Source organism: Salvelinus alpinus, chromosome 24, assembly GCF_045679555.1.
Source record: "Salvelinus alpinus chromosome 24, SLU_Salpinus.1, whole genome shotgun sequence".
Taxonomy (NCBI): domain Eukaryota; kingdom Metazoa; phylum Chordata; class Actinopteri; order Salmoniformes; family Salmonidae; genus Salvelinus; species Salvelinus alpinus.
The window spans coordinates 36,268,712-36,292,218 of record NC_092109.1 but is presented as its reverse complement, the minus strand read 5'-3'; the positions used below and the strand labels follow the sequence as shown (position 1 = coordinate 36,292,218).

General features: G+C 42.9%; 1 protein-coding gene and 1 long non-coding RNA gene across 51 annotated transcripts; both read right to left on the bottom strand.

Annotated features, from left to right (window-relative positions):
• Positions 1 to 677: 677 nt before the first annotated feature.
• On the bottom strand, positions 678 to 3,721 carry LOC139551964 (uncharacterized). Its single transcript, XR_011670348.1, has 4 exons — positions 3,573 to 3,721; positions 3,370 to 3,461; positions 2,272 to 2,357; positions 678 to 2,072 (listed from the first exon to the last, which is right to left on the bottom strand). It is a non-coding gene; the product is annotated as an uncharacterized lncRNA (long non-coding RNA).
• A 2,636-nt stretch (positions 3,722 to 6,357) lies between these two features.
• Positions 6,358 to 23,415, bottom strand: nf2b (NF2, moesin-ezrin-radixin like (MERLIN) tumor suppressor b). 50 transcript variants are annotated; one of them, XR_011670525.1, is made up of 20 exons: positions 23,004 to 23,415; positions 22,156 to 22,274; positions 21,852 to 21,977; positions 21,599 to 21,721; positions 17,958 to 18,041; positions 17,761 to 17,829; positions 17,553 to 17,635; positions 16,792 to 16,867; positions 14,104 to 14,250; positions 13,820 to 13,894; positions 13,598 to 13,711; positions 13,203 to 13,325; positions 12,881 to 13,098; positions 12,246 to 12,348; positions 11,584 to 11,714; positions 11,216 to 11,384; positions 7,110 to 9,891; positions 6,918 to 6,950; positions 6,850 to 6,875; positions 6,358 to 6,766 (listed from the first exon to the last, which is right to left on the bottom strand). XR_011670525.1 is itself a non-coding variant. In XM_071364803.1 (17 exons), exons 2-17 carry the CDS (start codon positions 22,243 to 22,245, stop codon positions 9,844 to 9,846), a joined length of 1,779 nt encoding a protein of 592 aa, XP_071220904.1. In that variant the 5' UTR covers positions 22,246 to 22,274; positions 22,983 to 23,415; the 3' UTR covers positions 6,358 to 9,843. The 50 variants fall into 50 exon arrangements, 3 of the variants coding, with proteins under 3 accessions (XP_071220904.1, XP_071220903.1, XP_071220905.1); XR_011670526.1 differs by having other exon boundaries at positions 6,825 to 6,858; positions 6,910 to 6,942; positions 7,135 to 9,891; XR_011670494.1 differs by having other exon boundaries at positions 6,825 to 6,858; positions 6,910 to 9,891.
• Positions 23,416 to 23,507: the final 92 nt, after the last annotated feature.

The following is a 23,507-nucleotide window of genomic DNA, read 5'->3' as shown; positions in this document are numbered from 1 at the left end:
CAGTTGCTAGCTCTGCCACTGGATCCTGGTTCGAGTCCAGGCTCTGTCTCAGTCAGCAGCGACCGGGAGTCCCATGGGGCGGCGCACAGCTGTCCGGTTTAGGGGAAGGTTTGGCCGGCAGGGATGTCCTTGTCCCATTGCACTCTAGCGACTCCTGCGGTGGGCTGGGCGCATGCACGCTGAAATGGTCTCCAGGTGTATGGTGTTTCCTCCGACACATTGGTGTGGCTGGCTTCCGGGTTAAGCTGGCATTGTGTCAAGAAGCAGCGGCTTGGCAGGGTTGGGTTGTTTTGGAGGCTTGCCTCTCCGTACGGGAGTTGGGTTGTTTTGGAGGCTTGCCTCTCCGTACGGGAGTTGGGTTGTTTTGGAGGCTTGCCTCTCCGTACGGGAGTTGGGTTGTTTTGGAGGCATGCCTCTCCGTACGGGAGTTGGGTTGTTTTGGAGGCATGCCTCTCCGTACGGGAGTTGCGGTGATGAGACTATAACTATACTACTAATAGTTATAATTGGATACTGTATACTACTAATAGTTATAATTGGATACTGTATACTACTAATAGTTATAATTGGATACTGTATACTACTAATAGTTATAATTGGATACTGTATACTACTAATTGGATACTGAGAAAAAGGGGCAAAAAAAATGTGTTTTATTAAAAAACATGCCTGCCAAATATCACAACTCAAAATAAAACAGATCATGAAATACACTTTTGATGTATATTTTTCTTATGGTTGACTACTTTAAAACGGGATCTTCTCCAGAACCACTGGATCGATTGGCACCACATTTAGTTTATAGCATCTATGGACCCACGTCTTTAAAGCACATTATTTCCCCAGACTATTGTTCAAACAACATGGCAGCTATAAGTCATTGAGCTTGCATGCATGTTTTTCCCTGTCAAACATCGCCACCATGGGGTCAAACATAACCATACTCTACAGGTTAGCTAGACTCACATCCCGGAGCACGTGTGCCAAGGTCTATGATTTTGAGTTGAACAGATTAAGATATCTAAATATGTGGTGGACCTGATTGTTCTTGAAAATGTTGAGTCTTGACTGTTTGGAAGACATTTTGTTCTAATATGAATAACTGTGTCTGATTTATATTCATTTATGTGCCAGGTCACGCCCACTTAAAAAAAAAAAAAATAGTCCATAGCTGCCATGTTATTTGAGGTACGAGCTTGGAAAATATTGCGTTTAGAGACCTTGGTCCATAGATGTTATACAGTGCATGCGGAAAGTATTCAGACCCTTTGACTTTTTCCACATTTTGTTACGTTACAGCCTTATTCTAAAATGTATTAAATTGTTGTTTTTTTCCTGATCAATCTACACACAAAACCCCATGATGACAAAACAAACAGAAACACCTTATTTACATAAGCATTCAGACCCTTTGCTATGAGACTCGAAACTGTTTCCATTGATCATACTTGAGATGTGGACTCCAATCAATTTGTAGAAACCTGTGGTAAATTTAATTGATTGAACATGATTTGGAAAGGCAAACAGTTGTCTGTATAAGGTCCCACAGTTGACAGTGCATGTCAGAGCAAAAACCAAGCCATGAGTTTGAAGGAATAGTCTGTAGAGCTCCGAGACAGAATTGTGTCGAGGCACAGAACTTGGGAAGGGTACCAAAACATTTCCAAGTCTCCAAGAACACGTTGAAGAATCTCAAATCTAAAATATATTTTGATTTGTTTAACACTTTTTTGGTTACTACATGATTCCATATTTCTAATTCATAGTTTTGTATAAAATTGTAAAAAATTAAGAAAAACCTTCATCATTCTGAAATGACAAGCCAAAAAACTAGGCTAAATAATAGCTAACGGCAACAAATACAATTGGGTTTCTCTCAGCGTCGCTGCTTTGAACCCCTAAATATTCTCCCCGTGCCAGCATGTGGCCAGTTTAGTGTAGTCATTAGCCTACTTGTGGCTGGGTTGTAGCCCTTGCCGATGTTGGTGAAGAAGTTACTGTACTTCAGAGTAGTGTCAGTGTTGAAGGGCCCGTATCAGTCAAATCAGCATAGAATGCCACCTTTGGTCTCTCTGTGAACACAAAATAGTAAACACTATTTGATTTGTACTGGCAACTATGTTAGCATGAAGCACACAACCTGCACCATATACTAAAGCAAATAGTTCAATCTACATAGTAAGCACATGAGGAAGGACTCGAGGCCTATTCTGAGAGAAAACAGCAATATGGTGAAGGATGGGTGTTGTGTTGAGTCCATGTATATATTACCTGCATTCACACTCTCTTCAGCTCATCTACCTGGCTCTCACTAGCACTCAGTCGGTTGTCCAGGGCTGACAGTTCTGCTGCTCGGGCTGGAATAATGGGAAGAGTTTTTGTATTTTGTAAATTCATTTTAGGGCTTATAGAATTAATCAAATTCACTTTTTGTAATTTTAGTGCACAGTCGTTTTTTAATCGTGAATGCATTGAAAATACACTGAAAACATCCAAAATACATCATCAATACAACTAAAGTCCACAATGTGAAGTAAAATTGTTTTGACATTGAGGTTAAAGGGGAACTGGACCCAGTGATTTAGCCTAGTTTTTTGGCTTGTTCCTCAAGAAATGCTGTTAGCCATGACAGAAGCCAAAGGTGAGTTGACTTGTGGGTGTGGTTTGATGTGGGTATTCCATCTGTCAGAACATTGCCTGCAGCTGTTTCCCCACAATCAATCACAACAACAAAAACTCCTGCAGGTGGAGTTCAATAACTACAGGCAGATGTAGCGTGAGATGCTTTGAATTGGTCAGTAGCCGACAGAGTAATATGAGAAGAATGCAATTGATGAATTTATGGATATATTCTAAACTGAGGGTTTTGACAACTTTCAAATGTAGCATCAGGTTCATATAGAATAAACAACCCTTTACATAATACCATAGAAGCAGTATTCTGCTAAAATAACAATGTACACCTTTCACCTTTCCTTATCATTCCCAGCCGATACAGATACTGTACCTATCAGCATTCTGTGTGGTGGTAATGTGGCTACTTTGGCAAACATGTCAGAGTGGTCATACCTTCCTGTGTGGTGGTAATGGGGTAACCATGGTAACATGTCAGAGCAGTCATACCTTCCTGTGTGGTGGTAATGGGGTAACCATGGTAACATGTTCATATATTCCTGTGTGGTGGTAATGGGGTTACCATGGTAACATGTTCATATATTCCTGTGTGGTGTACCATATACAACAGGAGTTCCCTGATCCTGATGCAGAATACACACACCCTCCCCATATTGACTGATATCATTCAATTCAATAATAAAAAAATACAATACAAGTAAAAGTTGTGTCTAGTAAAGATGGTATGCCAAGTACCAGGTTAGAGACATCAGTATCAAGCTTCTCTGTCAGTCTGGACTTCCTCACATCGTCTTGCAAGTCTCCAAGTGCTGGCACCATCGAAGCATCTGTAGGCACATACAGTCACTGTTCTATTACCAATGGCAGTTAGGGTAGGTGAAATCTGACAAACAAACATATACCATGTTAAAGGTTTGAATAGGTCAGACTAAACCTACCTAATTCTGGGTCTCCCCGTCGACAACCGTTGGTGAGCAGGAAAGAGGTGAGACTGGAGGTAAGGTCTTTGCCAGCACCCCATTGATGGGCATAGCAGCATACATCAGCTCCTGGCCCTGCATCAAAGATACTGGTCAGACACACACACACACACCTAGCCTGGTGGACCCAGCTTGATCGCTGCGTTTACCATTCCAGTGAAATAGAATGGTAAACACAGCGATCAAGCTGGGTCCACCAGGCTAGGTTATGAAAGTGAATTGGGACAAAACTGAAAACTGTTTCAACCTTTGACCAGGTCAAATGTCACCAACCTGATTGAAGTGTCCTTCCTGTTCCATTTATAGGAATGCCCACAGTGAGGGCATGTCTGCGTAATGCTGAGGGTCCCCTTGCTGGTCAATTCGACCATGAAGGCCTGATTCAAGCAGTCTCCTCTGAACAGTTGATGTTGAGATGTGTCTGTTACTTGAACTCTGTGAAGCATTTATTTGGGCTGCAATTTCTGAGGCTGGTAACTCTAATGAATTTATCCTCTGCAGCTGAGGTAACTCTGGGACTTCCTTTCCTGTGGGGGTCCTCACGAGAACCAGTTTCATCATAGCGCTTGGTGGTTTTTGCAACTGCACTTGAAGAAACTTTCAAAGCTCTTGACATCTTCCGTATTGACTGACCTTCATGTCTTAAAGTAATGATCGACTGTCGTTTCTCTTTGCTTATTTGAGCTGTTCTTGCCGTAATATGGACTTGGTCATTTACCAAATAGGGCTATCTTCTGTATACCACCCCTACCTTGTCACAACACAACTGATTGGCTCAAATGCATTAAGGAAAGAAATTCCACAAATTAACTTTTAACAAGGCACACCTGGTAATTGGAATGCATTCCAGGTGACTACCTCATGAAGCTGGTTGGGAGAATGCCAAGACTGTGCAAAGCTGTCAAGGCAAAGGGTAGCTACTTTGAAGAATCTTAAATTGAAAATATATTTTGATTTGTTTAACACTTTTTTGGTTACTACATGATTCCATATTTCTACTTCATAGTTTTGTAGAAAATAGTAAAAATAAAGAAAAACCCTGGAATGAGTAGGTGTGTCCAAACTTTGACTGGTACTGTAAATATATTTTTTAATACCTTAAGACCAAATATATGCTGCTTAACAGATTTCATGTATATGGCTGCCACCCACCCATGTGCTACAACCCTGTAATTATAGTGCAGGGGGAACTGGGGAGAGAGGGTTGGGGGCAACTCATTTTTTCTCTGTATTTACAACTTGGGTCAGCTATGTTGCAACACTCATTACTGAGGTCCAAACTGCCTCTGGAAGCAACGTCAGCACAAGAACTGTTCATCGGGAGATTAATGAAATGGGTTTCCATGGCCGAGCAGCCGCACACAAGCCTAAGATCACCATGTGCAATGTGAAGCGTCGGAATAGTGTAAAGCTCGCCACCATTGGACTCTGGAGCAGTGGAAACGTGTTCTCTGGAGTGATGAATCACGCATCACCATCTGGCAGTCCGACGGATGAATCTAGGTTTGGCGGAGGCCAGGAGAACACTACCTGCCCCAATGCATAGTGCCAACTGTAAAGTTTGGTGGAGGAATAATGATCTGGGGCTGTTTTTCAAGGTTCGGGCTAGGCCCCTTAGTTCCAGTGAAGGGAAATCTTAACGCTACAGCATACAATAGCATTCTAGACGATTGTGCGCTTCCAACTTTGTGGCAACAGTTTAGGGAAGGCTCTTTCCTGTTTCAGAAATGGTTTGTCGAGATCGTTGAGGAAGAACTTGACTGGCCTGCACAGAACACTAAACTCAACCTCATCAAACACCTTTGGGATGAAATGGAATGCCGAATGCTCTTGTGGCTGAATGGAAGCAAGTCTCTGCAGCAATATTCCAACATCTAGCGGAAAGCCTTCCCAGAAGAGGCTGTTATAGCAGCAAAGGGGGGGACCAACTGCATATTATTGCCCATGATTTTGGAATGAGATATTTGACAAGCAGGTACATTCAAACAAACATATACATCAATACTCTACCTGCATTCTTCCTCTCCTCCCTGTTTCTATTGGTAAGAATCATGTCTTTCTTCTCATCCAGCAAGAATAGCTGGATCTCTTCTCCCCTCTAGTGGAACATCAGAGTGGTACAGTGCAGACACAGTCATCCCCTCCCAAATCCCTCTCTACCCCTTCACCCTAACCCTTTTATATAAGCAGTGTAGTAGTGGTGGTGGTGATTTGCACCATTTCTTATTTCACCTTACAGATCTGCAAACATTGAAGTGTTTCACACTCAATTTGATTACCAATATCAGCAAAACACATTTATCATGAATCTAACTTGTTAGCCTAGAGTTGTACAGCTTAAGCACAAACATGTTTAAAGTACTTCATAAATATTTGATTGATGGATCAAATGCTTCAAATCTCCTGCTTCATTTGGACTCGCACTTCCTTTTACTATTACCATTGGTGACAACACTTCATCCCCAAAAATCAATCTGTGTTTGGTGTGGCTGCCAAGGGTGCAGCAGGTAGCCTTGCGGTTAGAGGTGGAGGGTTGCTAGTTTGAATCCCGGGTCTGCCGGGGAAATAATCTGGCGGAAAGTGAGCTGCCTGCCATTCTGCCATTGAGCAAGGCACTTACCCCCACCCACAATAACAGCTCCTCACATCTCTCCTAAAACCTGTAGGTATGGGTCTTTCAGAGGGGTTGATAAAGACAGAAGTAAAATGTTAGTTGGATGTAAAAAAAAATAAATAAAAAATAAATCGGTCTTCGAAAAATCTATTCCAAACATCAACACAAGAAACATAAATCATTAGACAAGAGTTGTACAACTTCAAGACTGTAACCATCAAGAACTGTGACAATACAAGCAATGCTAATGTATATTTGTTTTTATAAGCAACAGCCAAGACCTTTGACAGCATTGATTCACTTATGACAAAATGCAAAAAGAAACTGCACTCAAAACACTTAATCTCGGAAATCAGACATTGTGACTCGCTTTTGTTTGGCATGTCCCTCCCTGGCTGTGTCTTAATAGTGTTAACTACCTTCCTTCCCTTGTGTCCTTTCCTCTATGGCCACTGATCTGGCAGGGCATGATAGGTGACAGCAACACGGAGGAAACCTCTACACGGAGGAAACCTCTACACGGAGGAAACCTCTACACCTCTACACGGAGGAAACCTCCACACCTCTACACGGAGGAAACCTCCACACCTCTACACGGAGGAAACCTCCACACCTCCACACGGAGGAAACCTCTACACGGAGGAAACCTCTACACGGAGGAAACCTCCACACGGAGGAAACCTCCACACCTCCACACCTCCACACGGAGGAAACCTCCACACCTCCACACGGAGGAAACCTCCAGACCTCCACACGGAGGAAACCTCCAGACCTCCACACGGAGGAAACCTCCACACGGAGGAAACCTCCAGACCTCCACACGGAGGAAACCTCCAGACCTCCACACGGAGGAAACCTCCAGACCTCCACACGGAGGAAACCTCCAGACCTCCACACGGAGGAAACCTCCAGACCTCCACACAGAGGAAACCTCCAGACCTCCACACAGAGGAAACCTCCAGACCTCCACACAGAGGAAACCTCCAGACCTCCACACAGAGGAAACCTCCAGACCTCCACACAGAGGAAACCTCCAGACCTCCACACAGAGGAAACCTCCAGACCTCCACACAGAGGAAACCTCCAGACCTCCACACAGAGGAAACCTCCAGACCTCCACACAGAGGAAACCTCCAGACCTCCACACAGAGGAAACCTCCAGACCTCCACACAGAGGAAACCTCCAGACCTCCACACAGAGGAAACCTCCAGACCTCTATAAATTGACTAGCGGCAATGAAGGAACGGAATCAAGGTTGTGAAGAAGAAAAACACAGTCCAGTGTAGTGTTTTACAAGGTCAGCCATAGTAGTAGCTCAAGGGCACATCGACAAATGTTTCACCTTGTCGGCTCAGGTACTCAAATCAACGACCTCGTCGGCCGTTTACTGGCCTAACTAACCGCAAGGTTACTTGCCGCCCTCTAAAAAGGAAAGGAGGCAACGACAGAGTGTTGAGAGACTGTGTCCCAAATGGCACCCTACTCCCCCTTGTATAGTGCACTACTTTTGACCTGAGCCTGATGCTGGCCCTGGTCAAACGTAGTGCACCATATAGGGAATAGGGTGCCACTTGGGACAGATATGGGTGATTACAGTAAACCTATATATATATATATAAATCAGTTCTGAGGTCATCTATGAAAACAAACAGTGAAAAACAAAAACAAACTGATGTGACACTTAAGCCCTTTAAAGCCGATGAGCACATGAAAAAGGAGTAGTGCGAGAGAGGGAAAGGAGGATAGGGGGGAGAGGATGGAAAAAAGCAGGAATGGTTAAGTCAACAACAGTAAAGAGAGTTTCTAGCTTCAGATAAACAACAAAAGGAGTTAACATTATAAAACCCAACAACACTATTCTACACACATAAATAGGTATAACCATGAGAAATGAAAAGCACACGTACACAACAGTTATGCTGAGAGTGCGTGTGTGATATATTGACATCCAAAACAACTCCATTTCGATTCAAACCTGACATCGGTTAGAGGAAACTTCTGACAACAGATCTGACAATAACTTATTTATGTTACAATAAAAATGACTAATAAATGTAGGGTTTAAATGTGATAGACACATGGTTTGAATACATGGCTGTGTGTCTCTGTACGTCCAGGTGTCTGCACCCACACAAATGCCAAACCAACCCCCAACCTTGAAAATGTTGCATAATCTGCCAAGCAGTGTTCTGTTAGTTAGGATATCTGACCATGTAAGACATGGCTCCCATTCAAAAACCACAGCAAAGGTTGGGTCCAGACCATTTCAACTCAGCAAATAGGCATTATAATCTTATTATATTTCTGTGAAATGGAATTGACCCCAACCCTTAACCATGAGTTATTACATCTAAAATCTACTTCCTTCACAAGCACAAGCCACCTTCTCTCTCTCGCTTCTCCTCCTCCATATACAGAATGTCTTCCCTACTTTTCTAGAGATGGAACCTTCCTCTGAGCTAAGCGCTAACAAGATGTCGTAGAAATCAGAAGAGAAGTGGGCTTGTCTGCCTGCTAAACCCACCCCAGAGGTGTTGGAGCTAAACCCACCCCAGAGGTGTTGGATCTAAACCCACCCCAGAGGTGTTGGATCTAAACCCACCCCAGAGGTGTTGGATCTAAACCCACCCCAGAGGTGTTGGATCTAAACCCACCCCAGAGGTGTTGGATCTAAACCCACCCCAGAGGTGTTGGATCTAAACCCACCCCAGAGGTGTTTGACAATCCAGGCAGGTCATCGTCCCAAATGTCACCCTAAATGAACTAAATAGGGCACTGGTCAAAAGCAGTGCACTAAAACGGGAATAGGGTGTCTTTTGGGATGCTCCATAACAGGAACTAGTGAACGAGGGATTGCATATTTAATGTTTGTAACGTGAAGAAAACTCTTTAAAAAGCGAAGTTAAAAGCACGTCAACGATCTAAAATACTAAAAACAGAAAACCGTTGAAATGATAGTTTGAATTGATAATGGTTAGGAGGCATAATGTGATGCAGGACACATGTTGCTCTGGAGACGATCAGTTCGACCATGCTACAACAATAAAACGACTGAGTAAAGTAAGACATTATTCAGCGAAGGCAAGGTATCACACCTGAAGCCTGGTAGCTTGACAGACATGATCCTGGTCGCTGAGAGAGTATATTCTCCTAAAGGCACACTGTAGTGTAGAGTCAGTCATATAGGATAAAATACCTCAGTCAAATCTGTGTCACACTCTACCAGGCATCCCTTTAAAAACCAAACATTGAAGTAAAATACATCCACAGAACATGCACACAGCACCGTCTGTGATAATATACACCCACAGGCAGTGTAACTAGGGCTGCATCAAATAAACCATAATGGAAAACTGGAAGGAAAACTTGTAGTGTTGTGATGTGTCATCTGAGGAAAACAAATATTTCCAAAGCAGTCTTTTCTGGAGTGTCACTGGGAGTGTGTGTGTCAGTGTGTGTGTGTCAGTGTGCTCCTTTTGTCAGGCACAAAACATAGATAGATGAAGTAGGCATATCTTGGTATTAAGGAACAAGTGTCACAACCAATGTCCCGCCTCCCTGCGTGTCTTCCAATGGCACTTAGCCTACCCCTGTTTCATCCAATGGCCGTTGGATCACACTTCCTCAAAAAAAGCCATCTGAGCCATGTAGGCAGAGTTTCTCTGAAAGAACAAAGAACAAAAATGTTTGAGAAAGGGAAAAATAGCTGCTTTTTGTAATGATAGTATTCACACACTAGCATTGCTGGGAATTAGCTTGTAAAAAACTGAATAGCCTCCCGCGAGTCAGAAGTTAAATTCAATCTTACACTGTCGATTGTCTGTAGGCTTGGTCCTTATGCAGGGGGGGAATTTGAGAGAGAAACATCTAACGTAACATATCATTTAATGGGTCTGTTGTAGACCCAAGCAGTTCCTCGGTGAACTGTGTTCCTCCCACCTTACCTCATGTCAAAGAAAAAGTCCCCCACAAGTTCTTGTTTTTTTGTGTCGTACACGCAGGACTTTTGGAAAGTCTGTTTACTTATACGTTAGATGTATTTTTCTCCATTCCCCAGTAAGGACCAACCCTATGGACAATCGACAGTGTAAGATCAATATAATTTCTGGCTTGCGGATGATTATTCCGCTTTTATATTTTGAAAACAAATGCCTACCAAACATGTTTTACCCTTTGATTGTTAAGACATTTAAATTGTACAGTTTAGTATAACCGAGGAAACAAACTGCTTTCCTATCAGATGCTATTTTGGGGCAGGTAGGGTGGTTCTAATATTACTATGGGGCAGGTAGGGTGGTTCTAATATTACTATGGGGCGGGTAGGGTGGTTCTAATATTACTATGGGGCAGGTAGGGTGGTTCTAATATTACTATGGGGCAGGTAGGGTGGTTCTAATATTACTATGGGGCGGGTAGGGTGGTTCTAATATTACTATGGGGCGGGTAGGGTGGTTCTAATATTACTATGGGGCGGGTAGGGTGGTTCTAATATTACTATGGGGCAGGTAGGATGGTTCTAATATTACTATGGGGCAGGTAGGGTGGTTCTAATATTACTATGGGGCGGGTAGGGTGGTTCTAATATTACTATGGGGCAGGTAGGATGGTTCTAATATTACTATGGGGCAGGTAGGGTGGTTCTAATATTACTATGGGGCGGGTAGGGTGGTTCTAATATTACTATGGGGCGGGTAGGGTGGTTCTAATATTACTATGGGGCAGGTAGGGTGGTTCTAATATTACTATGGGGCAGGTAGGATGGTTCTAATATTACTATGGGGCAGGTAGGATGGTTCTAATATTACTATGGGGCAGGTAGGATGGTTCTAATATTACTATGGGGCAGGTAGGATGGTTCTAATATTACTATGGGGTAGGTAGGGTGGTTCTAATATTACTATGGGGCAGGTTGGGTGGTTCTAACATTACTATGGGGCAGGTAGGGTGGTTCTAATATTACTATGGGGCAGGTAGGGTGGTTCTTACATTACTATGGGGCATGTAGGGCGGTTCAGGGGGGTAGCCGCGGGCCTCGTTGCGGAGGCTGTAGACCCCAGCTTGCTGCTGCTGCTCCTCCAGCTTCAGAGATTCAATCTCAGACTTCAGCTCCTTCAGTTGATCCTGCAGGTGTTTACTCTTCTCCACGTACTCTAGTCTGAGGGGGGGGGGTGAGATAGCCTTCACCTATCAGTTTTGTTTACTTAGCTTCGCAAGGTCACGAGAAAAGGGAACAACATTTTGCAATGAAATGTCCCCTATTACCTATGTAGTGCACTACTTCAGACCACAGACCCTGGTCAAAATTAGTGCACTATTTAGGGAATATGATGCCATTTGGAGGGAACCCAGCTCACCTCTCCCTCTCTATCTCCATTGACAGTCTCTTCATATCAGAGTCTTTAAAGTCGATCCGCATCGATCCGGATCCCAGAGCTAGGTCTCCTCCCTCTGGGGGAGGAGGGGGGGTGGAGTAGGCCGCTATGAGCTGGAACACACACAGAAAGAACAAGAGGCGCCAGTTATAGGGGCCAGGAAAAAGGGAGGATGTGGTTTTGATAACCTCTGTTGTTAGACATGATCAATATGGTTATGGTGTGGAGTGTACTGGGTATGTTGTATTAGCTGTGATTGTGATAATGGTGAGCTCTAAAATGATGGTTCAGGTACCGGGTAAGATGTCTTGGCTAGGGTTATAGTTTTCTGTACCGGGTAAGATGTCTTGGTTAGGGTTATAGTTTTCTGTACCGGTAAGATGTCTTGGCTAGGGTTATAGTTTTCTGTACCGGGTAAGATGTCTTGGCTAGGGTTATAGTTTTCTGTACCGGGTAAGATGTCTTGGTTAGGGTTATAGTTTTCTGTACCGGGTAAGATGTCTTGGCTAGGGTTATAGTTTTCTGTACCGGGTAAGATGTCTTGGTTAGGGTTATAGTTTTCTGTACCGGGTAAGATGTCTTGGCTAGGGTTATAGTTTTCTGTACCGGTAAGATGTCTTGGCTAGGGTTATAGTTTTCTGTACCGGGTAAGAGGTCTTGGTGATCTCCAGGAGTTTCTGCTTGGCTCTCCTCTCAGCATCCTTGGCCTCCGTAAGGTCCTGCTTCAGATGGTCCGCCTCCTTCGACCTGCAGAGAGGAACCGCTACTTACTGTGCATTGACTAGTCAGCGATGCACAAAATATACAGCAGAGCTGGGCTGACTTTTATAACCAAGAGCGGAAAGTGGATGTTTAAACTTCTCCACTGTTTCGGTCCTGCATCTATCACATTGGTGCATAATGAAGCACACCCTGAGCAGACACTGAGTGGATTGTCTTAGGTTAAGCTCATCTGCAATCTCTACCATTCCTCCTGTGGCTATTTTAAGCTCATCTGCAATCTCTACCATTCCTCCTGCGGCTATTTTAAGCTCATCTGAAATCTCCACCATTCCTCCTGCGGCTATTTTAAGCTCATCTGCAATATCCACCATTCCTCCTGCGGCTATTTTAAGCTCATCTGCAATCTTTACCATCCCTCCTGCGGCTATTTTAAGCTCATCTGCAATCCCTGCCGTTCCTCCTGCTGCTCGTGGCTACATTTGACCTTTACTACTACTTATCCTCTAAACTAAAACACTAATAATAATAACATGAACACTGACAGTAATATCTGTACCTTCTCTCTGACTGCTCCACCAGTTTGACGGCCAGCTGCTCTGCCTCTCTCATCTTCTGCTCCATCAGTCTCTTCTCCTCCTTGGTCTTGAGGGCGGTAGCCTCTATCCTCTGCCTTTCCTGCTCCGCCTCGGCAGCCTTGTGGGCTAACAGCTTGGCTTCCTCCTCGGCGATCTGGGCCTTCTCCGCCAGCAGATCTGCGGTCTCCTCTGAACGCAGCTACAAACAGACACAACACCTTCATAAGCAGACATAACACTTATAAACAGTTCATATACATTCCTAAGGAGACCCCGCTCTCATGGATCAGACGCCACCCTTACCAGCGCCTCATTGGCCAGCCGTGCCTCGTCCTGCAGCTGGAACAGCCGTCTCTCCATCTCCTCCTTCGCTCGCTCTGCCTCCTCCCTCATTTGCTTCTCCCGGGCAAGGATCTGACGCTCGACCTGCAGATGGACAGGCAGTTCAGCCAATCAGAGAACAGAAAATATCACTCGCAACCAATCAGAACGCTCTGCCTGCAAACGGATAGGCAGAACAGCTAATCAGAGAACAGACTGGCTAGCAACTGACATTAACAGTGTGCTATGTTCACAACATAGTATCTTCTCATTGAAAAATACTGGCAGCTATGTCTATACAGAAACACTGTATATCTTTGAAAACGACACAAATACAGGGGTGTGGTAGAGTGTCTGTGGATGTGTTGAGAGCGGACCTTCTTGCGAGCCTTCTCCTCCTTGGCCTGAGACTTCATCTGCTGTACCTCGATGGAGTCCACTTTCCTCCTCCTCATGAACAGGTCATGGTTCCCAATGCACAGCTGCAGAATCTGAACACACATACAGGCGCAGGCAAACACACATGGGTTAAAATGGGCTTTACCAAATAAGAGGATAAAACTGGCACCAACTCTGACTTCCTACAAACAACAACCTACCAGTTTGTTGACTCTCAGTTGGGAGGAGTAGAATTTGAAAACATCCTTCTTCTTGTCCAGAGGTTTTATTGTGAACTGTACCAGGGGAGAGGACAAAGTTAATAACATGTTATCATCTGTGTAGTAGATGACCAGACCGCTGCGATCAGGTTTACTTCATGTAAAACATAAAAGTGAGCTTGTGAGAGCGGGCCGGTTTAATGTGGCTAGGTAGCCATAACAGAGATGTATTTTTAATTGGACAAAAATTAAATAAATAAATAAATAAATAATAGCAGATTCACCGTGGTTACCTCCTTCTCGCTGTAGGAGATGTTGCGGATGCCGCTCCAGGGGAAAGACTTGTTGGGGTTCAGTTTGCTGTTGGGGCTGTAAATATGAAGGCCCTGGGCATCGACACCCAGTAGCAGGTCTGTGTCTCGTTTATTTTGCTGTGGAGATAACGTATTATAACATTCATACATGTACTATTAAGACACTGAACAACAATATAAACGCTACATGTACCTGCTGGTCCCATAATAATAAAGCTAACATATGGAATTGTTTTAAGATGGTCATACCAAGGATCATTTAGCTATTTGATTTAGAATTTAAGGACCCCTTAAGGTATAAAAAAAACAAATATGTAAACATTTTTTGATGAAACATTGAATTTGGCCTTTATTGCCATTAGCCCTATTAGCTTCATAAAACAACAGATAGTCCCCGAAAAAATCTACAGGAAGTTTGTTCTGAAGTGTCTGTCCTATATCTGAGAGACATAAGAATTATCAGGAAACAATATTTATATATATATATATTTTTTTTTACATGTATTTAACTGCTTATTTTAGGCACTAAACTAACTCCGTATATACACACCACATGACCAAAAGTATGTGGACACCTGCTCGTCAAACATCTCATTCCAAAATGATGGGCATTATTATGGAGTTGCGCTACTCGCTTCAGCACTCGGCGGTCTTGCTCTGTGAGTTGTGTGGTCTACCACTTCGCGGCTGAGCCGTTGTTGCTCCTAGACGTTTCCACTTCACAGTAACAGCCCTCACAGTTGACCGGGGCAGCTCTAGTAGGGTAGAAATGTGACGAACTGACCTGTTGGAAAGGTGGCATCCTATGACAGTGCCACGTTGAAAGTCACTGAGCTCTTCAGTAAGGCCATTATATTGCCAAGGTTTGTCTGTGGAGATTGCATGGCTGTGTGCTCGATTTTATACACCTGTCAGCAAAGGGAGCGGCTGAAATAGCTAAATCCACTAATTTGAAGGCGTGTCCACATACTTTTGTATATATAGTTGACTTCCATTCATTTGGAAGTACGTGTTCATGTGAGACTCACCTTTCCAGAGGGGTCATATTAGTGTGTAGCCCAAACTGTTCAGACGCTACAGACAGAAGTTGGCAGAAGAGGCTGTACCGACTTCAGACGAGTCCCGTGATGCTTGTAGGGGTCGTAGAGCAACACTGAGAACACCACCGTGTTCTTAAGACTCAACTTTCCACAGAGGGGTCATAATAGTTCAGGGTCATTATTACCATACGGAAACTATAGACTTTGTCTCGTGGTCTGATAAAACACCGCTCTAGCTAGCTCTGCCACCTTTCACCACAGATGTGGAAGGGCGATATCGGCGGATGACGTGGATTGAGACGCAGCCCATGCAAAAAAAAAACATCTCTAGCTTAAACAGACAGATGTGTATTATGTTAATTCGATTTCCAAAGGGCCCCGGAAAAGGGTGCAATACTTCATTTCTGAGTATTTGAGAATTTACAAAACATGCGGCCCGAATCAACTACTTCTATTGGAAGTATTTTCAAAAAAAAATCTCACAATTTCCTATTAATAGCGTAATACTTAAAAGTATTTTCAAAATACCTGTGTTAAATGCAAGGGAGTCTATTTCAGTCAGTGTATGAGTATTTTCAAATACTATCCAAGTGTATTTCCAAATACATTACAATAGTCAACTACTTGTGTTTTCAAATAAAACACATCTTAACAGTTATTTCCAAATGTGTCAAAGTAATTGTAATACCATAGATAGTATTTGAACCCAGGTCTGACGGAGTGCGTACATCAATACAAACCTTTGTTCCAGGGGATGGGTATGCGAGGATAATGTAGAAGAGATAACTGCTATAATGCACCCAAAGTGTAGTTTAATCAGACAATGTTTCGACCCTAAACGCCATCTTTGTCCAATAATTGGGGGTCAAACAGCAAAAAAACATATGACTGTAAAATACCTTCAACTGTATCGGGCTGCTGAAGGCTGTATCGGGCTGCTGAAGGCTGCGTTCTTATGTCCTTGAATGTAACACAGGCTATGTGTTTGTGTGATTTTATTGCATTCAGATGTGCCTGGCTTTATTGACAAAGTTCCTACGAAGATAAATAAAGGTCTAAATTAGTTTGCATAGTACACTGACAATGTGCCCTTGAGCAATGCACTTGACCCTAATTTGCACCAGTGGAACCGCATGGCTGACCCTGTAAAAACAACATTTCACTACACCTATCCAGTGTATGTGACAAAATATATATATTTTTTTAATTCAACAAGGATGGGCAACTCCAGTCTTACTCCTGGCCTGATTGGTGTCACACATGTTCCCCCAGCCCTAGCTAAAACAGCTGATTAAACTAACTATTCTATACTGGAGACCGTGATTGGTTGATTATAAGAGTCACGTGTCTGTCAGCTAGGGCTGGGCAAATCAGGCCAGTGAGTTGCCTGCAGCCCATTCCTGTTATACAATATGAAATCACCAGAGGGTAATAAACTACTGTCTGATTGAAAGGTATAAGAAACGTGGTGGAAACTCCCTCTATCCCATGCCTTCACCAATCCAATTATTTTAAATTTGTGGGAAGTAGTGAACGAGTGTACACTTCAGGAGAAATGAGATATTATTGGGACGCAACCAAAGTAAGAGAGAAGTGTTTGACTGAAGGAGTAACTCACAGTGATGGCAAAGTAGCTGACTCCATACATGTCCAGGTCCTGAGCTATCTTCAGGTAGTCCATCTCAGCCTCATCCCTGTGAACAGCACACATACCAAACACATCAATCATTAGACAACACCGTCTCTGGCCCAGCAACACAAGTCAATGGGTCATGTAGTTCTGTATCTATGGGAGAAACATCTGACTCGTCTGGTACTGGTAGATATTGCTCTATAGCTGTGTTTCTCAACTCCGGTGTTCCAGTAACCCCAACAGTAGACATTGTTGCCATAGAACCACACCGGATTCTATCAATCAACTAATCATAAAGCCCTTGACAAGTTGAATCAGGGCCATGTTCAGCAGCCAAACATTATTGAACTTTGCAGATAGAAATGCCATGAATGGCGCAGACGTGAGTCCTTATTCTGTTCATGTCAGTTGCTAGCCAGTCTGTTCTCTGATTAGCTGTTCTGCCTATCCGTTTGCAGGCAGAGCGTTCTGATTGGTTGCGAGTGATATTTTCTGTTCTCTGATTGGTTGAACTGCCTGTCCATCTGCAGGTGGCGCGTCAGATCCTTGCGTCAGAGATACATGTTAGTTCTACATAACATTTCTGTCTGAACGTTCCAGAACGTGGTGTGCTGCCGAACGCTCCTCAGGCGCGTTTGTCCTGGGCTACAACAATAATGTGAACCGCTGGGAGAACTTCGGGACCGGAGTTGAGAAACTCTCTGCTTCTCTATAAGTGTAGTAGTAGCTGCGTCAGCTGGTCTTACCTGGCGATGCCTCTGTGCTCTGCGTACCAGGCTGTGATCTTCTCCTCCCACATGTCTGCAGTCATCTGGTACTGCATCAGAACCTGTGGAAATAAACAAATAACATGATCTCACACACACACACACATCAAAAGATGACCACACATACACAAATAACATGATCACACACACACACAACCACTTATTTTTCCATAGTGGTACTACTTACTCTTTTAGGTAGGAGCTCATCCTGGGCTAAGAACCCCGGCTTGTGAAAGTTTGGTTCATAGTCCCCATACTGTATGAGAGAAAAATACATTCATGTAGATGACAGCTTTCGAAATCTACATCTGGAGAAGTCTTGAAAACACAGCCCATATATTAATATCAACACAGGATATTCACACTGAAAAAGCCTTTCCTTACCTTGGCTTGAACAGCGTACGACGCCAACAGGACAGAGGCTTCAGGAGAACAGAAAATCTCCTCGTCTAATATTTGCTTTTTCACCTAGAGGTAATTAGACATTAACCCATCCCGTTCTCAGCAGAGACACTGGGTAGTCTGAGAACAGTTGGCACGACAAGACTCCTCAGCACAATTAAGCTACAGTAGTAAAGTCAGAACATAAAAGAGCTGAATCCCAACTTGATATATATACACTAGAGGTTGACCGATTAATTAGGGACGATTTCAAGTTGTCATAACAAATCGGTAATCCGCCATTTTGGACGCGGATTACATTGCAATCCACAAGGAAACTGCGTGGCAGGCTGAACACCTGTTACGTGAGTGAGCCTGCCACACGAGTGCAGCGTCAAAAGGACCTTGTGGCTGCAAGGAGCCAAGGTAAGTTGCTAGCTAGCATTAAACTTACTTTATAAAAAACAATCAATCTTCACATAATCACTAGTTAAATACACATGGTTGATGATATTACAGGGTTAACTAGCTTGTCTTGCGTTGCATATAATCAATGCAGTGCCTGTTAATTTATCATCGAATCAAAGCCTACTTCAACTTTAGCAAAAGCTCATTGCCGAAAAAAAGCACAATCATTGAACAAATGTACCTAACCATAAACATCAATCCCTTTCTTAAAATCAATACACAGAAGTATATATTTATTAAACCTGCAAATTTAGTTAAAATAAACTCATGTTTGCAGGCAATATTAACTAGGGAAATTGTGTCACTTCTCTTGCGTTCAGTGCAAACAGAGTCAGGGTATATGCAACAGCTTGGGACGCCTGGCTTGTTGCAAACTAATTTTCCAGAATTATGACATAACATCGAAGGTTGTGCAATGTAACAGCAATATTTAGACTTCGGGTTGCCACGCGTTCGGAACGGTTCCGTATTTCACAGAAAAAATAAACGTTTTGTTTTCGAAAAGATTGTTTACGGATTTGACCATATTAATGACCAAAGGCTCGTATTTCTGTGTGTTATTATATTATAATTAAGTCAATGATTGTATATTTGATAGAGCAGTCTGACAGAGCAGTGGTAGGCAGCAGCAGGCTCGTAAGCATTCATTCAAACAGCACTTCAATGCGTTTGCCAGCAGCTCTTAGCAATGCTTGAAGAACTGCGCTGTTTATGACTTCATGCCTATCAACTCCCAAGATTAGGCTGGCAATACTGAAGTGCCTATAAGAACATCCAATAGTCAAAGGTATATGAAATACAAATGGTATTATTCCTATAATAACTACAACCTAAAAGGACCGACTGACCCATGTTCAACTGCTGTTCACATGGAACCCTTCTTCACTTCAACCTTCAAAGTTTTCGTTTGAATATTTGCTATCTTTCTAAAAATTATCCGCCGCAATTGTTGCAACCCCTATTACTAGCCTGTTCAGCCTCTCTTTCGTATCATCTGAGATCCCCAAAGATTGGAAAGCTGCTTCAGTCATCCCCCTCTTCAAAGGGGGAGACACTCTAGACCCAAACTGTTACAGACCTATATCTTTCCTACCCTGCCTTTCTACAAGTCTTCAAAAGCCAAGTTCACAAACAGATCACCAACCATTTTGAATCCAACCGTACCTTCTCCGCTATGCAATCTGGTTTCCGAGTTGGTCGTGGGTGCACCTCAGCCACACTCAAGGTCCTAAACGATATCATAACCGCCATCGATAGGAGACAATGCTGTGCAGCCATCTTCATCGACCTGGTCAAGGCTTTCGACTCTTTCAATCATCGCATTCTTATCGGCAGACTCAACAGCCTTGGTTTCTCAAATGACTGCCTCGCCTGGTTCACCAACTACTTCTCAGATAGAGGTCAGTGTGTCAAATCAGAGGGCCTGTGGTCCGGCCCTCTGGCAGTCTATGGGGGTGCCACAGGGTTCAATTCTAGGGCTGACTTTTCTCTGTATACATCAATAATGTTGCTCTTGCTGCTGGTGATTCTCTGATCCACCTCTACGCGGACGACAGCATTGTGTCTACTTCTGGCCCTTCTTTGGACACTGTGTTAACAAACCTCCAGACAAGCTTCAATGCCATACAACACTCCTTCCGTGGCCTCCAACTGCTCTTAAATGCAAGTAAAACTAAATGCATGTTCTTCAACCGATTGCTGCCCGCACCCGACTGCCCGACTAGCATCACTACTCTGGACGGTTCTGACCTAGAATATGTGGACAACTACAAATACTTAGGTGTCTGGTTAGACTGTAAACTCTCCTTCCAGACTCACATTAAGCATCTCCAATCCAAAATTAAATCTAGAATCGGCTTTCTATTTCGCAACAAAGCATCCTTCACTCATGCTGCTAAACATACCCTCGTAAAACTGACTATCCTACCAATCCTCGACTCCGGCAATGTAATTTACAAAATAGCCTCCAACACTCTACTCAGCAAACTGGATGCAGTCTATCACAGTGCCATCCGTTTTGTCACCAAAGCCCCATATACTACCCACCACTGCAACCTGTATGCTCTCGTTGGCTGGCCCTCACTTCATATTCGTCGCCAAACCCACTGGCTCCAGGTCATCTATAAGTCTTTGCTAGGTAAAGCCCCGCCTTATCTCAGCTCACTGGTCACCATAGCAGCACCCACCTGTAGCACGCGCTCCAGCAGGCCTATTTCACTGGTCATCCCCAAAGCCAACTCCCCTTTTGGCCACCTTTCCTTCCAGTTCTCTGCTGCCAATGACTGGAATGAATTGCAAAAATCACTGAAGCTGGAGTCTTATATCTCCCTCACTAACTTTAAGCATCAGCTATCAGAGCAGCTTACTGAACATTGCACCTGTACACAGCCCACCCAACTACCTCATCCCCATATTGTTATTTATTTTTTGCTCCTTTGCACTCCAGTATCTCTACTCGCACATTCATCTTCTGCACATCTATCACTCCTGTGTTAATGCTAAATTGTAATTATTTCACCACTATGGCCTATTTATTGCCTTACCGCCCTAAACTTACTACATTTGCACACACTGTATATAGGTTTTTCTATTGTGTTATTGACTGTACATTTGTTTATCCCATGTGTAATTCTGTGTTTGTGTCACACTGCTTTGCTTTATCTTGGCCAGGTCGCAGTTGTAAATGAGAACTTATTCTCAACCGGCCTACCTGGTTAAATAAAGGTGAAAAAAAAAAAAAAAACTTCTTAACTGGGAAAATTGAACCACCAGCTTTTATATGTTGTCATGTTCTGAGCTAGGAACCTAAACGTTAGCTTTTTTTTTTTTACATGGCACTTTAACTTTCTTCTCCAACACTGTGTTTTTGCATTATTTAAACCAAATTGAACATGTTACATTATTTATTTGAGACTAAATAGATTATATTGATGCATTATACTAAGTTAAAATAAGTGTTCATTGTTCATTCAGTATTGTTGTAATTGTCATTATTACAAATACATATATAAAAATTGGCTGATAATCGGTATCAGCTTTTTTTGGTCCTTCAATAATCGGTATCGGTGTTGAAAAATCCTAATCGGTCGACCTCTAATATATACACAAATAATCAACATCAAAGCATTGTTAGATTCCTGGATTCCCTAACAAGAGTTGAAATACAGTTGTTTTACCTGCAGGAAGAAGAGGTGTTGTGTGATTTCCTGCACCAGCTCTTCTTCTACCTTCTCTGGGAAGAACTTGGCCAGGAAGTGAAATGTTATCGGCGAGTCTTTAGGGACCTCTTGATCCAAGACCTGCATACACACAAACAAAATATATACTGTTAGGCAATGACACATCTTGTTTTTTTTCCATTATCTTGCTTTCTCTCCATCTTTCCTTCTCTCTCCCTTCTCTCCTATCAAGACCTATCCCCTCACTCACCCGTTTCTCTGTCTTCAGCCATGCATAGGTGTCCTTCACTGTGTACCGGAGCCCAAAGAACCAGGTTTCTCTCAGACCCACTGTCCGACACACCAGATCAAACAGATCCTTACCTTTCCATTTCACCTGAGAGATGGGGGGCAGAGGAGACAGAGAATATAATTATTCGTACAGTTTTCTAACATGACAATGATGAGGGAGGAAGGGGGAGCGAGAGCATTCAAGACTACTATTTCAGCTACTGTTTCTGTTTGTTGTACACACCAAAATGTAATGTCATTACAATAAGGCAAAAGTACATTACCTCACAACTAAACTCCATTTCAGCATCCATAGTGATGACTTTGACCTTAAAAGTCTTTGGTTGTTTCTTTTTTAATCCTAAAATCGACATTTTGGAGGCCTCGGAGATTGGTGATATACCTGTAGAAGGGGAAAACACCACCAAATACATGTCAATCATTTTTCCATCAACAACTTCATGGTTTACTAGCCCAGATTCAGGCCCACATCCCCTTTCCCAAATTAGCGTTCACGCGAGAATTTGGTTCTGGTTTCCAAGATTATCCTGTCTTACATTTACATTTAAGTCATTTAGCAGACGCTCTTATCCAGAGCGACTTACAAATTGTCTTGATCGCTACAATAACAAATTTTTGTGTTCTGAATATTTTATATCAATATATAATAAGAAAAAGATACCCACTCTCAAACAAAGTAAAGAAAATGGTCTAGCGTAGCTAGTTAAATTAGTTAGATTCTTGTGAATCTAACGTTACACTCTTGTTGTGAGCATCCTTTATGAGCATCTAACGTAACTACTGTTAGCTAGTTAACGTTAGTTAGCAAACATTATTTCTCACTCACAGTTTGTCCCAGCTTTATAGAGTTCATTAACTACAGGGTGTCAACATTGCTATTCCTTCAAATATAATTATTCACAACATGAATTTTTTAACTATTTTTTTTTTTTACACATGCGCAAAGTAAGGTAGCCTGTGTTTGGTCTAGCTAAACTAGCAAAATGGCTTTCTAACTGTAGTCAGAAGAAACGATTAAAAACGTCTAAACCATTTTGTGTCATATCTGCTAGCTTTAGAAAAAGTGCATTAAATGTAGCTAAGCCTTTACCTTAGAAAAAAAGTCACTCACGTTACTAGACTAGGCCGAGTCCCAGCAATAAACTGCTCCAGCTCCTGCCGTACAAGAGTCAAAAGGAAAGGCTGAGATTTGTCTGGGAAAGCCACCGAACCTTTCGAAGCTAGCTAACAGTAACGTTATTGGCTACAATAACACGAACAAGTTTTACGCCACGAAAGCGGACCAAAACAAGTTGTGTGACGGGCGAAACTTTCTCCAAACATCCATAATGACAAAAGAAATAAAAAAACTGCCACTTCGACAACTTTGTACAGAAGGAGCTTTTAAAAGGGAACGGTAAAACCGATTACTAGCTAGCTAAACGCTCATAATATATGGACGTGAATTACAACGTAGCTAAACTATGAATTCTCATATACGCGTGCACTAGCAGAGATCCGTTTGAGGAGATGGGAATCCTATTAACGCCCATTGTGTGCGTTTCCCCTGCATCGTCAATGGGCTACGCGGTGCACTCTGGGGAAATGTGAGTTTTCCATTTAAGGAGAGAATGGG